At 42.7% G+C, this 16,898-nt stretch overlaps 1 protein-coding gene across 1 annotated transcript in view; it reads right to left on the bottom strand.

Annotated features, from left to right (window-relative positions):
• The window catches only part of CYTH3 (cytohesin 3), a 223,502-nt gene that overhangs the window by 58,850 nt on the left and 147,754 nt on the right, over nucleotides 1-16,898 (bottom strand). The window contains exon 8 of the mRNA XM_077449020.1: nucleotides 9,518-9,666. Coding sequence (XP_077305146.1) covers nucleotides 9,518-9,666 — 149 coding nt within the window. The remainder of the gene's footprint in view (nucleotides 1-9,517; nucleotides 9,667-16,898) is intronic.

Raw genomic sequence — 16,898 nt, 5'->3', positions numbered from 1 at the left:
ATCGCAGAAATCCCTCTGCTCTTAACATATTGTTCCTGCCAGACTGAGAATCACAGGGCATTTCCCCTCACCCAAACGAGTGGGGGTGCTCCTTCATGAGAAGGCCTTAGCATTCTGCTTTATGGGCTTTCTTTCCCCAAGATCCTGGTGCTGCCCCTGGGAACTTTCTCCTGAACCTGACGATTGAGACCATCAAGACTGCCTAAAGGCAGACACCCCAGGCATAGGAGAGGCTGCACGATTAAAGGAGAACTGTTTGAACCTCCTTTTACTGGTAAAGAGAGCTTTACCCCTTTTGGATGTACTTATCCATTCTAAATAGTCATACCCCAGGAAGGGACACAGACTGGCTAAGGGTTTTCACCTGGTGCTTCGGCTGATCAACATTTCAGCCACGGACCTCTGCAAAAATGCACTAGTCCAAGTATAAGCCATAAGGCTTAAACGATCGAGTCCTTCATAGCATCTGTGAGACACAGTGCATCAAATACACTAGCCCCTTGCCGGGCCTGCTGATCAGGCAGAACTTTCAGGCATCTCACACCTGTTCCTTAACCCCTTGGAGTCCACATTCCAATGCACTGGCGTGACTCAAAATGCGCTCCACCAAAATAGTGGAGCAGACGTTAAAGGGTTAATGGACTGAGCTACTCCAATTGCAGCCAGAACTGCAAAAGACATCTTGTCTTTAAAAGGAAAATCCAACCTTAATTTGCTGGATCCTTTAACATCAGTGCATTATCCACTGGACATGTGAGACTCTGCTCACTGAGGTGACTGCCGTATTAATAGCTGGAACCCCCCATTTCTTTCATAGAAATGTTTCCATTCAGAATACATAGCTATGCATGAATAGGAAAAACATCTACAGGTGGGAGAGGTTCAAATGAACCCTATTAGAGGTAGATACCTCAAGAGCCTGTGCTGCAGGCAACAAAAGGGTTAAGTAAGGGAGTAGACAAACACCTGACATGTGCGGCTACTCCCTCCCTATTAGGATCCTCTGAAGAGGAAAAATAAGTATCTTCCAATATTTGGGAATATCTACCTGATCCCCAGCATCCTGTACCTCAACAAAAGGGCCCAGAGGACTAGATGGGAATCTGCTATGTTTAGTCCTACTATGGAGAGACATCATAGCAATAATCTTTTAAATAGTAGAAGAAAAAACCTGTCTGTATGAAATACACAGGGACAGAAGTGTTCTACCCTTGACGGCTCATCTGACTGGCCGTATTTTTCTTTTTACCTCTCAGGGGAGGAAGACATTCTTTTGGAAGGGTTTTTAGTTTGTTGTATACCATTAACCCCTTAGAACCCTTAGAGGAGTTCCTGGTCCCTTTGTCACTCATAGCTTACAGTACAAAGCAGAGGCAGTACCAGCAAAAGAATGTTTCACTTGCTAGGCTATAGTACAGTACAATAACTGCTATTAATCCTAGCTATACAGTATAATGTTGTCAAAAGGGAAATGTCTGTGTCACCAAACCTGACCAGCAACCACTCTGCTCTGTCCCTCCACCACCAGGCAGCAGCTTCTCTTGCAGAACTCTAAACTACTTCCTACACGTGTGGCCAGCGTCTGACGCAGTTTAGCCATGCCCCCCACAGGGAAGCGAATCTCCCCCGTCTCGGCATCATGGCGGGCGGCGGCGGGGGGATAAATCCTCCGCTCGGCGAGCGGCCGCAACTTGCCCAAAAAAAATTTTTTTTTTTATAAAGAAAAAGAGGCAGCTGGCTGGCATTCAAACAAAATCGCCAATCTGGGGGCCCAGGAAGTGATCAGACCCCCCTTCATACCTGAGGGTCTGAGCTGGCTTGAACAGAGAGGAGAGTGGAGCTTCTGCTATTTCCAGTGTCAGGAATGGTGAGTGCTCAATACAGCCTCCAGTGGTGACACATAGACATGACATGACAACACAATACATGGAAGGAGAGATTCCTGAGAAAATCTCCCCTACCTTTCCTTGCAGCAGGGTTTATCAGAGATAAAAAACCCAATCTTCGCCCTTCATGGTAGGCTCCGGGACCTTTAAAGGAAACCTTCAGGAACAGGGGGAACACTCAGGTTATCCCACAATCCTGGACCTGCGAGAAGACCCTGCCAGTAAACTTTTATTGGTCTTGCTACCAAAAAAGTACTGGATACCAGGGCCCAGCTCTTAAAGCATTGGCAAGCAAAACCTTGCGTCTTCGGATGACGAGGCCCAGGTACCATTCATTTAGTCCATTATGGAGACATCAGAACAGATCCGGTCAGGATGGCTGGCTCTCATCAAAGGATTACTGCCCGTGGAGCTCAGTACACACATCCTTACATGTGCCCAACACCTTAGACACTGGTGAAAAAACTGAAAACTCCCAGTAATGGGAGGGGTTATATGGGGGAAGTTCCCGCCTTAAGGGTCGTGCCAGTGTCCAGCACCTAATACGCCGATATAACCCCCATAGTTATTACTATGGCTCTGTGTCCCCTGATGTAAGAAAAGAAAACTGTGTTCCACGCTTAACACTGGCCCCATAAAAATGTACTTTCTAGCAATTTCAAAACATTTTCAACAAGTCTAATCGAAGAATATATTAATGCAGCCTTTTTCAACTTTTCAACCTTTCACCTTGAAATTATTTTCAGGTCTCAGGGAACTCCTGCTGAGGTGAATTAATGAGGGGTCATTGGGAAATGCCCTTTACAGTCAGCTAAACAAATTATTGGATTATTGGTGCCATGCTGCTGCTGCATCTGCCATGTAGCATGGGACCTAAAACTATACATGCACCAACAGACGTGAGATCAGCCACAGCTCAAGAAACCCCTAGCAACCTCTGGAGAAACCATAGGGTTCCACAGAACCCTGGTTGAGAATGGCTGGATTAAAGCAGCCTACCATCATCTATAGCTCTAACTACATAAATTATGGTGGTAGGTGACCCCTATTCATTCCATCCATATAGTTACATTCTGCAATTGCTGGGTGAAGGTGGTTGAATGACTAAACTGATCAAAGCAAATCATTTATTTAATTTATAGAACCTCTTACCTGCACGCATACACTTCCCCGTGCCCACCCCCAGGGGGAACACCCATATGTGGGTGTCTCAGTTTTGCTGTCTGTAACCCTCCTCTGGCTTTGTTGATGAGTCGCATAGATACAATTAAATACTCCAATATTTTTGTTATGGTTATTAATCTATGAAGGTTCAATTGTTCATTTTTTGTTACTATAAATAATTCTGTACTGTATTTTCCTTAGATGTTTTGGGTTGTGCCACGAAACTAGTCAAGGTCACGTCTACACCAACATCAATTACACCCCCACTTATCTGTGGGGAGCATTACCCAGGAATTTTAATATATTTGTATTTGTAAACAATTCCTCTGATATTTTTGTTGTGATTTATGAAGGCTCTGTATATTTTATAATTAATATATTTTTTATTTATGATTTTTGTGATAGTGGGTACCACAATAGTCCTATGATCTTTGGGTGATTAAGGGTCAAAATATGGTTTGGAGTAGCCCTTGTTATATCTACCCACCCCTCCTTTATTAATTGTTTGAAATTTAGGACGATGGTACAGTCCTATTTTAACATCATCTTTGAGGCCAAATTTTTTTGAAGATGCAAAAAAAAAAAAGTATATAGTCCGCACTTCACTGGTGTGAACTTGGAGACTGCTATTGCCAGCTTGGTTTTAAAGATGCAGGTTCTGGGCTTTTATCTATGTCCTTGCTTCACTAACTAATGAATCAATCATCTGGAACAATCATGGTACCAATGAAAAGTATTAAAGCTCCATAGTCCACACCGAGTGAGTGATGACAGTCACTGTATTTATATTTTCGGCTGAAATACGGACATACATGCATCCTGCTATGGTCCGATTCTGCAGATGGAGGAAAATCCTATTTTTCTATCCGTCTGCAGGGGAGAGCGGAGATCTGACAGGGCGGTCCCTGCACAGTGGGCAGGGACCGCCCTGTCATCCACCGGCTCAGCGGGGATCAACGGAGCGATCCCGCTGAGCAAGCGGATGTTCATCACAGATCCGTCCCATGTGAAAGGACCCTTTGTCAGCATACTTTAATGCAGCACACCCGAATGACTGCTTGTACTGCCCCTCCCTCTCTTCTACAATAGGGAAACGTTAAAAATCCACTCAAACTATAGTTTTAGAGCTTGCTATACAGGGCATTAGAAGAAGCAGATTTAAATTTTATATTCAGTTATTTACAGCGTTGCATTTAAAAATACATTACTGTAATTATTTTATATCTGCCTTGAGTTTAACCTAATATATAAAAATACAATTAAACATGGACATTTTGAGATTTGTCTGGAATGCAGAAACAAAAAGTAAAGTTGGGAAACAAATCGATGTTCCACACATTTCTTTTTTTTTTTTTCAGTTTCTTTATTGATCATTTTTTATATCTAAATATTTCATAAACCGAGATACAATTCTCGCCATTGCCATCACATATTACAGAAATAATTTTCCTCCCTCCTCTCGGACCTTTCTTTTCTGACCTCTAGCTGCCTGTATCTCCAAACCTCTCCCCTTTCTCATGCTCCCATCATTTCAGCAAATCTAATTGTCTGCTTAAACTTTATCCAAACTCTCCACTTCTCTTCAAATCCTTCCATTCCCTCCTCACCACTGAACCTTAGATATTCCATATTATAAGTTTTGCTTATTTAACTACACCAACTCCTCGTTGTGGGACTTTCTATCTTCTGCCACTGTCAAGGGATTAAACTTTTGGCTGCGTTTATTAACTGGGGGACCAATGTTCTCGTATATTGTTTGATTGACATCCTAACCCCATGTACCAAACACTCCCATGTGTCCACTGGTATTTCTATGCTGGTTATTTCCATTATCTGCAGCACCTCTCTCCAGTATTTTTTAATTTTAGCACATGTCCACCATATGTGGGCCATGGTTCCAAGTACCTTACACCCCCTCCAACATAACTGCAAAACCTCCTTTTGGCATTTTTTGTATACAACACCTTATCCGGTGTTATATACCAGCATGTCAGGCACTTGTAGTTAATTTCTATAGTGTTACTGTCTATTGCCTTGGTGTGTGCCAGCCTCAGTATTTTCCCAAAATCTAGGTCTTTCTCTCGCATTCCCAATTCTTCTTTCCATTTTCCGATAAATGGCGGTATTTCCGGCCCTATCAGTCCCATCAGTAATTTATAGATCCTTGAGATCCCCTTCTTCATACCTGTAGCTGTTCATAGCTGCTCAAACGGCCATAGGTTATCTTCGGATCTAATTGGTTGGGACAATGTAGCAACAACATTTTTCAACTGGGAGTTCCGCCATTCATCTATTACCAATAAGTATTTTTTGTGTTTTAAATCCTGAAATGTGCATATTTTACCTTTCTCCATTATATCTTTTAATTGTGCTTTATCTTTTTTTATCCAATTTCCAAACAGTATGCCTTTCCCTGGTGCAAAGTAATTTGTGTCTCTTAGTGGTATCAAAGGTGAATTAAATTCCCATTTTTCCCTTTTGTGCATCATATCCCAGATTGCCAGTGCTTTCTGTGTTATAACTCAGTTCTCTTAGTTGTGCGGATATCCATATTATTTTCCCTAGTGTAGCATTGTGTTTTCCAATTTAAGCCATCTTTTTTCTTTATTGTTTTTTGCCCATTCTAACACCCGTGATAGTAGAATAGCATTGTAATAGTTCTTAAGGTCTGGTACTCCCAGTCCCCCTTGCCCCTTCTACTTAATCAGTACTGTCAAGCTCATACGAGGCTTCTTTTTCTGCCAAATACATTTTAAGAGTATAATTTTTAGCGTTTTAAAATATACACTGCCTTGCAAAAGTATTCACCCCGCTTGGCTTTTTACCTATTTTGTTACATTACAGCCTTAGTTCAATGTTTTTTTTAATCTGAATTGTATGCAATGGATCAGAACACAATAAAAGTTGGTGAAGTAAAATTTTAAAAATATATACAGAAAACTGTTTTTCAGAAATAAAAAAACTCATAATTGGCATGTGCGTATATATTCACCCCCTTTGTTATGAAGCCCATAAAAAGCTCTGGTGCAAACAATTACCTTCAGAAGTCACATCATTAGTGAAATAATGTCCACCTGTGTGCAATATAAGTGTCACATGATCTGTCATTACATATACACACCTTTTTGAAAGGCCCCAGAGGCTGCAACACCTAAGCAAGAGGCACCACTAACCAAACACTGCCATGAAGACCAAGGAACTCTCCAAACAAGTAAGGAACAATGTTGTTGAGAAGTATAAGTCAGGGTTTGATTATAAAAAACTATCCAAATCTTTAATGATCCCTAGGAGCACCATCAAACCTATCATAACCAAATGGAGAGAACATGGCATTAATATTTTAGCCAGGAGGTTTCCTGTCTTATTCCCCCATTGTTACCTCTCTTTTTTGATTCTATTAAAGGCTATTCGGGTTTCCTGTTCTATCAGCTCTTTGTTCCTCCCTTTTTAAGGTGGCCATCTGTAATATTTCACATTCACCTATTTTTTATGTTGCTGTTCTAAGTCAAACATTTCTTTGGCTAATACTTCCCTTTTCCTTACTATCTCCTTTTTTCTTTCCGCTCCCATCGCAATCAAGATTCCTCTTATATAAGCCTTATTGGCTTCCCATAATGTGGCTTTTGATATTTCTTCTGTATCATTTAAAGTACTGCTCTAGCTCTTTTTTATCCCATCTTCAGCTATGTTATCCTGGATTAGTTCTTTGTTTAGTCTCCATATATTAATCCTATTTTGAACCCCCTCGATCTTCATTTTCATTGTCAACTGGGTATGGTCTGAGAATGTTGTAATTTCAATGTTCATACTAACCACTGACTCCAGCAGCCTATGTTCAATCAGAAAATAATCAATTCTTGACTATGTCCCATGTACAGAGGAGTGGAATGTAAAGTTTTGTGTTTTTGCAAGTTATATTCTCCATACATCCATTAGTTGGTTTTGATGTAGCTTCTTTTTTAACATCTTCCACTGTACATTTCCTGTCCGCTGCACCCGGGACATACTATCAACCCTTGGTTCCATGCAGAAGTTAAAGTCTCCAGCCTAATTCCTTCTCCTGTCTTAAACTCCATTAACGTCTCTGTAACCCCCTTTAGGAATTTTATTGGGTTTTTATTGGGGCAATAGATATTTGCCATGGTGCAATCTACCTCACATATTCTTCCCCTCAGGAACAGGTAGCGCCCTTTGGGGTCTGCCAATCTCTCCTCCAGGGTAAACCTTAATCCTCTGGCAAATCCTATGGCTACTCCCTTTGCCCATTTAGTTGTAGGATCACCATAGTACCATACTGGGAAATCGTTTGAGCTTATTTTAAGACTAATTTCATGGGAAAAATGCGTCTCCTGCAAGAAGACTACTTCTGCCTTAAGTTGCTTGATTTCTCTTGGTATATTAAATCTTTTTGTATGTGTATTTAGCCCATGCACATTGGACATCACAAAGTTTAATGTCATCTTTGCTCATTGCGCACCCCGCTCCCGCTCCCATCTTCTTGGTACAACCTGACCACTTAATCTGATTATGGCAATGAGATTATGTTCGATGAGCAAAAAAGGTGTCATCGCTACCCCTTTCTCTCCCCTCCCTCCCTGCCCCCACCCCATTTGGGTTCCCCAAGTCTAAGTGCTTTATTTCTATCCCCCTCATCCAGTCCAGTCCAGTCCAGTCCCCTTCTTCTCCTGCTAGATTTCCTTCTTTGTTGACGATGCCTTCTTTTTTTAAGATTGGGTACCATTGTTGTGGCTCCTCTGTATTTAGTGTTTTCTCCTGCGCTTCCCACCAGCCAGGGATCTCTAATAATGAAATATCCAATCTATTGTAAAATTTAGGCGTATCTTCTGTGAATCAAAGAGTTGCCGACCGGCCCTCCTTTTGCCCTATTAAACAGGCTTGAAAGCCACAGGAGTATTGGATCTTATTCGATTTGATTTGTTTTATTCAAGTAAGGGTTTTAATATTCATCCCCTTGTCAGAGTCTGTCATGCCAGGTCTGGGAGTATCTGCAGTGTGGTCTCTTGGTACTTAACAGGCTGGTTGGGTTTTAGGACAACCCATATCTGATCTTTATACTTCTGGAATTTTGCAATTACATCTCTCAGAATTTCTCCTGCCATCTCTGCAGGTTTTCTGATCCTGTGTATTCTTTCAAACTTTAATTTTTTCTGTCTCTGATAATCCCAGCAAAGGGCCAAACACTTTGTCCATTTCTTCTTGTAGATCTTCACCCTGTAAGTCAGGTAGGCCGCAAATTCTTAGTTTTTTTTCCTCCTATTGCGATTTCCTGGTGTTCTACTCTGTTCTTTAAGCTCTTTTATTTCGGCCGCTTGAGAATCCAACTTTTCTTTTTTTTTTGTTTCCTCCACTCTTTTTAGTATCCAATTCAAATCTCCGTGTAAAGTTGCCATTTCCCCTTAATTTAGAATTGGAAACACAGAATTTGGAATTGGGAACACAGAATTTGGAACGCAAAGGAACACGGAATTTGGAACGCAAAACAGAGAATTTGGAACACGGAACAGAGAATTCGGAACAGAGAATTTGGAATTGGGAACACGGAATTTGGAATTCGGAACACGGAACACAAAAGAACAGGGAACTTGGAATTTGAAATTCGGAACACAAAATTCGGAATTAGAACTGGGAACTTGGAATATGGAATTCGGAACACAGAATTTGGAACACGGATTTGGGAATTAGGAACACGGAATATGTAATTAGAACTGGGAACTTGGAATTTGGAACGAACACGGAATTTGGAACACGGAATTTGGACTTTGGAATTCGCAAACGCGGACTTTGGAATTCGCAATGCTGACTTTGGAATTCGGAACACTGAATTCGGAACACGGAATTCAGATCCAGAAATTCAGATCCAGGAACTTGGAACACAGTATTTGGAACCAGGAATTTGGAATTTTGAACCAGGAATTTGGAACACGGAATTTGAAACCAGGAATTTGGAATTTAGAACACTGAATTCGGAACATGGAACATGGAATTTGGAATTACGGTAATAACACCGAATTTGGAACACTAAATTTGGAATTTGGAACACGGAATTCGGAACATGGAATTTGGAACACAAAATTTGGAATTAAAACTGGGAACTTGGAATTTGATATTCGGAACACGGAAACACTAGTTGAGAAACCCTGTTCTAGAGATTAGCAGCCAGTCACAGTATCTTAGATCTTACACTGCAGATATACAACTATAAGGCTATAGGAACAGGCCCACAAATTCACATACCAGAAAGTGCACCGATATTTTTCAGGAGGAATTCCAAAGTACATCTTTCAGGGTACTCAGGTGCAGTTAACACTTATAAAAGTTCACAATAGCATTGCAAATCTTCACTTTTTGAGCTCAGTTCCACTCTGAGTTCACAGCAGCACATTGCATGTAATTAACAACTCACATACAGTATGTTCCAATATTTATTTATATCAAGTAAAACTCACCCTTAATAATTCTTCTGGAAGATCTCCACCTTCATTAATTCCACGATTCATAGATATAAAGCGCTCTACTGATGGTTTGTCCCTTACATTGGGATTGTGTAAACTGGTGTTCAGCATGATGATGGCAAAAGATAGGACGTAGCATGTATCTGATATAGAACAAAAAACAGCATTAATGAAAAGCTCAGTAGGGAGTTCACATTTACAAAATGGAAAACATCTACCAGCAAGAATCAGATAATTAAAACCATAACCCATAATGCATGGGCATTTTAACATGAAACGTGATAGGACTGCAAATGTTAACTCCTGAAATATTGTCTTATGCTGGCCATACATGGATCGAAATTCTGCCAGTTCAATAGGGACCAGGCGAGATTCGATCCATGTATAGGCAGGCCGATTGTACCAAAGTCGATCCATCGATCAACTTGGGTACAACCAGCCTGTTTGAATTTTTCTACATTTGATTACTGCAGCCAGCTATAGCCACCAGCAGCACTCATTGTGTTCGCACCCTTCAACCCCCCTCCTCCCCATTAGGTATACCCACATCAACATTGACTGTGTTGATGGGGAAATCAAGCAATTTTCTTTCCTTCCACCTGTGATGAAAAGAAAGAAAATCAAATCATGGCTGAACAGTAATTATTCAATGAAGGGAAACAACCCATAACATTAAAAACAGAAAGCAGGGAACAGAAAAGTAGAGGAAATAAAGACCCATCCATAAATGATACTGAGAAGGAATGATGGGTTAAATCACCACGTGCTGTTCAACTGCCTAGACACCACACGTGGAGATTGTTTGTTCCCCCAACAGCATAATATAAGGCTGGGCTGTTGTGGGCTTTGTGGCCCTGACTGCTGATAGGGCGACCTATGTGCGGGTTTGATGCAGGCCACCTATGGGTCCCTATGGGTTTTCTATTTTTTTTTTGCGAAAAAATTTTTTGGGGGGGAAAAGTTTTGGGGAAACAAATGTGTTTTTCTTTATTTTGGTTATAAAATTTTGAAAATAAATATTCTTTCTTCATACATTTAGGCCAAAATGTATTCTGCTACATTTCTTTGGTAAAATATAACCCAGATCAGAGTATAATATTAAGTCTGTAGGAAAGTTAGTCCACAAACTATGGTATGTGTATGTATGTATATATACACACACATTATATATATATATATATATATATATATATATATATATATAAACACACACACACACACACACACACACACACGTATATCTCATTTCTTGAGGACTGAAAATGCCAGGACAGTACAAATACCCCCAAAATAGTTATACATAGTTTATCTGATTGGAATATATATAAAAACACTTGTAAAAAAAATGAAAAAAAATAAAATTGCAATATAAAATAAAATAAAAATAAACTACTGACACGCCTCCACACTTCATCAGTGCTGCATATTGGTACCCCCTACTCATTCACATGGGAGGGGGCTGGGATCAAGAGGCCTATTAGTTAAAGGGGCCATACAGATTCCGATAAGTCACCCCCCACGCATCCCCACAACCACCGGGCCAGGGGACAAGATGCTTTTGGGGGGCCCAAAGCAGCCCCCATGTTGAATGCATGTGGCCTGGTATGGTTTGGGGGGGGAGCTGAGCTCTCAGATAAGAGTCCGGTATAGATTAAGGGGGAGACCCTTTACAATTTTTTGTTGTTATTGCCGTCAATTGCTGTGTTTACATTCAGCTGTCAGCGGGGAACCTCACTGACAGCTGAGTCTTCTGTTAAGAATGTGGCCGACCCAAACCTTAACAAGAATTCTACTGCTCCTAAACACTGCAAAAACGCTGGCAAAAAAATGCAAAATATTATTCCTTTCCAGTCTAAGATTTGGAGAGCAGCCTTCAGCCTTGGAAAATTAGCTCTTACATTTTTATCTTTCCACTATGTGCTTGTTGTTTACAGTGAGCATTAAAAAGGAAAACATTTTGTGGTCACTGCTACCCAGATGTTCTTTTATATGAACATTAGTAAAAAGCTCTGCATGGTTTGAGATTACCAGGTCCAGCAGAGCATCATTCCCAATTGGGGCCTCCATGAACTGTACCATAAAATAATTTTGTAATAGATTTATACATTTTTGCCCTTTAACCGCTTGCCCTTTAACCTATTGACGATGGCAGAATGGCTCCCCTGAGAGAATCGCTGTAGCTGAATGGAGGCTGCTTTAAGTGGTATAGGGGGCTGCAGTACCGAGGAGCCGATTCACGTGCCCAGCAGCCGCGATGTCAGTGGGCACATGACAGAGCCAGATCGAGGATCTGTATGTGTAAACACACAAATCCACATTCTGTTAGGGGAGAGGAGACAGATCGTGTGTTCCTAGTATATAGGAACACCAATCGGTCTCAGGCAGTCCCATCCCCCCTACAGTTAGAACATGCTGAGGGAATATATTTAACCCCTTGATCGCCCCCTAGTGTTAACCCCTTCCCTGCCAGTGACATTTATACAGTAATCAGTTTCTAGTTTTAGCTCTGATCATTGTATAAATGTCAGTGGTCCCAAAAAAAAAAAAGTGTCCGATCTGTCAGCTGCAGTCCTGATAAAAATCACAGATCACCTTCATTACTAGTAAAAATATAAATAAAATTTGTTGTTTTGTTTTAAATTTGAGAATATTTATTATAGCAAAAAATAAAAAAAGTGTTTTTTTTTTTCAAAATTGTCGCTCTTTTTTTGTTTATAGCGCAAAAAATAAAAACCGAAGAGGTGATTAAATACCTCCAAAAGAAAGCTCTATTTGTGGGGGAAAAAGGACGTCAATTTTGTTTGGGTACAGCGTTGCACGATCATGCAATTGTCAGTTAAAGCGATGCAGTGCCGTATCGCAAAAAATGGCCTGGTCGGGAAGGGGGTAAATCCTTCCGGGGCTGAAGTGGTTAAATGTTCCTGCAGTGAAAATTACACCATTCTATGGCCCTTTATGGAAAGTAGGCAGTCCAATGTATTTAGTAAGAGGCATGGCAAGTTTTTTTAAGTAGTATTTTTTTGTAAACATTTTTTGAATAAATCGAGAATTAAAAAAAAAAATTTTTTTTTCACAATTTGTTTTATTTTTTACAAACTTTCATCAGTGCCATAAATCGTCATCATATAAGTGGTGTGCTGGTGATCAGGGACACTCACTGATGACCGTAAGTAATATTTATTCTAATGTTTCTTCTTTTTTTTTTCCAAATATAAAGTTTATTAAAACACCAACCATGGGGAGGAGACACCGCATTACAAACAGAAGTACATAGAATGTCCACGTAGCAACAAAGCACACTAATAGGAACATGAATATAACATACAAATTGGTGCATGAATCGGGGGCAAGAAAATAAGAAGTACAAATACCTCCGCTATAAAGCTGAAGAGACATACTGCTCCCCGTGCATAATTGCGGAGGTCACCCGCCAGGATGATAGGTCGAGGTAAATAACAATGGAAAAAAAAAAGAACAGAAAGAAAAAAAGAGGGGGAGGGGAAGAAAGGGAAAACTAAAGGGAAAGGAGGGGTAGGGGGAGAGAGGGCAAGGGAGGAGAAGAGAAGGGGGGGGGGAGGCACGGCGGCAGCTGGCACCAAGCCGACTCTTAACAGGGGAGGATCACGGTGGGGGGGGGGGGGGATCCTGAGGGCGAGACAGTGAATGGAGAAAATTATGAAGTTGGAGAGCCCTCCAAAAGGGAAGTTGAAACACTCCTGAACGGTCTGTTATTTCCGAAATGGATGACCACCTACCGCTCACGACAAGCCCACCCGCAACGTCGCATCCCGACTTACTAAGTGAAGAGTATTCGGGGGCGTGTAGACCCGGTACAAAGGAAGGGTTGCCTACAATTGGGAGCAATGGTGAGGACTTGGATGTAAGGGCAGAGGCTTTGGAGGTCATGTGACTATGCCTGAGGGTAACGCCCAGAAGAGGATGTAGCTTTAGTGTAGCCGGCAGCTTCTCAAAGCACCACAGCGCCCCTTTCAGGGGGATGGAAGTTTGGGCTTGTTCGATCTGTATACAGAGTTTGTAGGGCTAATTTCATCGCCAATACAAAATGCGGCCTAAATGGGAAGCCAAGTAATATTGCCGAATGTCAGGCAGTGCAAGATCGTCGCAGTGTTTGGGTAGCGTCAGTTGTGATCGACGAAGCCTGGGTTTTTTATGTGCCCACACAAATTTGGTAAAGAGAGCCCTCACCTGTTTAAAGAACAAGGGGGGTATTTGGATGGGTAGAGCTTGAAAGAGATATATAAATTTGGGCAGTACGCTCATATTAATAAGATTGTACCTGCCGAACCAGGAGTGAAAACTTGGGTGCCATCTCTCAAGAAGAGTGCGGGTTTTAGACAGGAGGAGGGGAAAGTTGACGGTAAATGTCTTAGAGATATCAGAAGGGAGGTGGGTGCCTAAGTATGGTAGTGCTGTGTATGTCCATTTGAAGTTAAAGTTGGTCCGGAGAGTGGTTAGAATATGGGGAGGGGAGGCTACGCCCATAGCGGTTGACTTAGAGAAGTTAATCTTAAGGGGGGAAAAAAATGAGTTTTTGTGTTGGGAGCTGCCTACGGTGAGCCCTGATATGTCTGGGTGCATTCGAATAGTGCAGAGAAATGGTTCCAATGAGATGGCAAAGAGTAGGGGGGAGAGTGGACAACCTTGCCTCCTACCATTCCCAATCGGGAAAGACTCTGAGAGCACACCATTCGCCTTCACTTGGGCGGAAGGACTTGAGTATACGCTACCTATCCATCTAAGCATCCTGGCTCCCAATCCAATGTGGCGGAGGACAGAGAACATATATTCCCAGTTCACCATCAAACGCCTTCTCAGAGTCAGTGCTCATGAATATACATGGAGTCCCGGAGGCGGCCGCCACATGGATGAGGTTCAGGACCTTGATGGTGGTGTCCCTAGCTTCTCTGCTGGGTATAAAGCCAACCTGATCCAGATGTATCAAATCCTGAAGGTGGCGCGTGAGTCGGTTGGCTAAGATTTTGGAGAAGATCTTTAAATCTGTGTTCAGTAGGGAAATGGGACGGTAACTGCCACACAAGCCCGGATCTTTCCCCTCCTTATGGATTAGTGTGATATGGGCCCTCAAGATGTCTCTAGGAAACTCTGTGCCCGAACCCAGTGCATTAAAGAACGAAACCATGCGCGGACCCAGGATGGGAAGGAGAGCCTTATAGTATTGGGCAGTGTAGCCGTCGGGGCCCGGGGCTTTGCCTGACTTCAAAGAGTTCACCACTCCCTGAAATTCTGCAATGGTAATTGGCTCCTCAAGGATTTCCCGTGTTTCAGTCGGAAGAGTCTGCATTTGGGAATTTGAGATGTATTTGTCAGTATCTGGTTGGGTAGAGGTGGAACTCGGCAAGTTATAGAGGCTGAAGTAAAAGTCCTGGAAACCCTTTGAGTTCTGCGTCGGCAGCATGACCTGCTGGCCATCAGGGCACGTTATCTGAGGGATGTATGAGGAGGATTTCACCTCCTTGACAGCCTTCGCCTCGACGGGTTAGCCGATCGTGGGGCTAGGGCTCTATGAACTCGATCGATTTTGAGCCGCTCTGGGAGGTGTGGGCCCACCACCCGCTTAAATATATCAGTCACCGTCACTAGTAGATCCGTCTGACCCATCGCCTCTGGCAGGCCCCCGCAGCCTCAAGTTGTTTCTCCTGCTGCGGTCCTCACTCTCCTCAATACAGAGCTGAAGGTCTGTCACCGCTCCCTCCTGTGCGCTCTGCCGCTCCGCCAGGGACTGCACTTTCAATTCGAGGGCTGCTGAAGAGGACTCGCCCGTGGACACCCTGGAGTTCAGTGTCACTAAATCCTGCTTGACTGTGCTCAGCTCTTTCTTATGGGTGGCTTCCACCTTACCCACCAGGGCCTCGATGTCTGCTTTGGTCGGCAGGGACATCAGGATCGCTTTTAGTTCCTCGTCCACCCGGTAAATCAGCGGGGGAGACAGCGTGTTCTCCGGGTCCAGCGGGGGTGCTGCCGGGGAGCCGGGATACAGCACCGGACTCCGGGAGCCCCCGGGAGACGCGGAGCCCTCCATCTCATCCAGGAGCTGCAGGGGCAGGTCACGCGGCGCCGCCATTTTGGGTCCCCGGGCGGCGTCACGAGGGGTACCAAAGAGCCTCTTCAAATCCCCCGCAGCGGGAGTATTCGTAGCCGGGCTGGGTCTCTGTGTGCCTCGCTTGTTTAAGCGTTTTCTGGAGGTGTGCATCTTGCATATACGGTGAAGAGTGCCAGGGAAGGAGGACAACGGCCGGGAGCTCCAGTAAAGCACATCCTTACTCGGCTATGTCGTGACCATGCCCCCGTTTCTTCTTTTTTATTACAATTTATTTATGATTGTATTTTTTTTTAATAATGTGGCCAGAGCAATACAGTGTTACCATAGTAACACTATACTACTCAGGGGAGGTGATCAGGATTACTTTTTATATACACACTAGGATTGCTTTTAACAGTAATAATTTGGTTTAAGGGCTCGTTTAACCATGTGCAGGGACCTGAGGTTTTCTGCACTAGAAAAAAACAGGTTTCTGCAAGGGCATACTAAAAACAATAGTTATCTATGTGCCACATTCACACCAAAACGCTGGTGCAGAAAAGAGCATGTGACAGGAAGTGCAGTTGTTTTAGGAGAGGAGAGAGAAGCAGTGCGTATCCGCACTGTGTCAAGACTTGCTCCACCTCCTGCTGAAGTAAGGGGGGCTCAGGTGGGGGCACTGATGTAAGGTGGGGGTGACACAGCATGTGTTGTGAACATGTACATAAAAATGGAGATGAACCGATTTCAACATGCAAAAAAAAAAAACTCAGGCAAACTGTCTTTTCATCAGTTTTAATGCATGTGTGTGTGTGTGTGTGTGGACAAGCCCTAATTTAAATGAGGGTTGCATGAACATCATAACATTGTGTGTGTTCATGAACCCCCATACTGTGAATGCAGCCTGGACAAGGAAGTGGGGTCAATGCCAAGGAAGGTCTGGACAAGGAAGAACACCCAACAAAATATAAACCAGTTAATCCAGCTACGCAAACAGACTAAAACAGGGCAGGAACCTAAATTTTCCCGGCATTATATCAGTCCAGGAAAACACCTATGATAGTTTTGTTTGTTTTGTTGTTTTTTGCAACCATCATTTGAGCTGCAAACAGTCCTTGGTCATATATACTGTCCAGAACAAATATTTACATTATACACAAGCAAGAGCTTAAAGCTGAACTCCATGCAGGAAAAAAAAAATCCAATTCATCATGCATGTAATCATCAATACATCATTACCTGCTTCATGCCCGAGTCATTGTACAATGGTGGGCGGGAACCCTATTGGTCATATGACGTCCTCCCAAGAACAGG

Source organism: Lithobates pipiens, unplaced genomic scaffold (genome assembly GCF_037356315.1).
Source record: "Lithobates pipiens isolate NorthernLeopardFrog02 unplaced genomic scaffold, aLitPip1_a1.2 Scaffold_22, whole genome shotgun sequence".
Lineage (NCBI taxonomy): Eukaryota > Metazoa > Chordata > Amphibia > Anura > Ranidae > Lithobates > Lithobates pipiens.
This window is presented reverse-complemented; position numbering and strand designations above follow the sequence as displayed.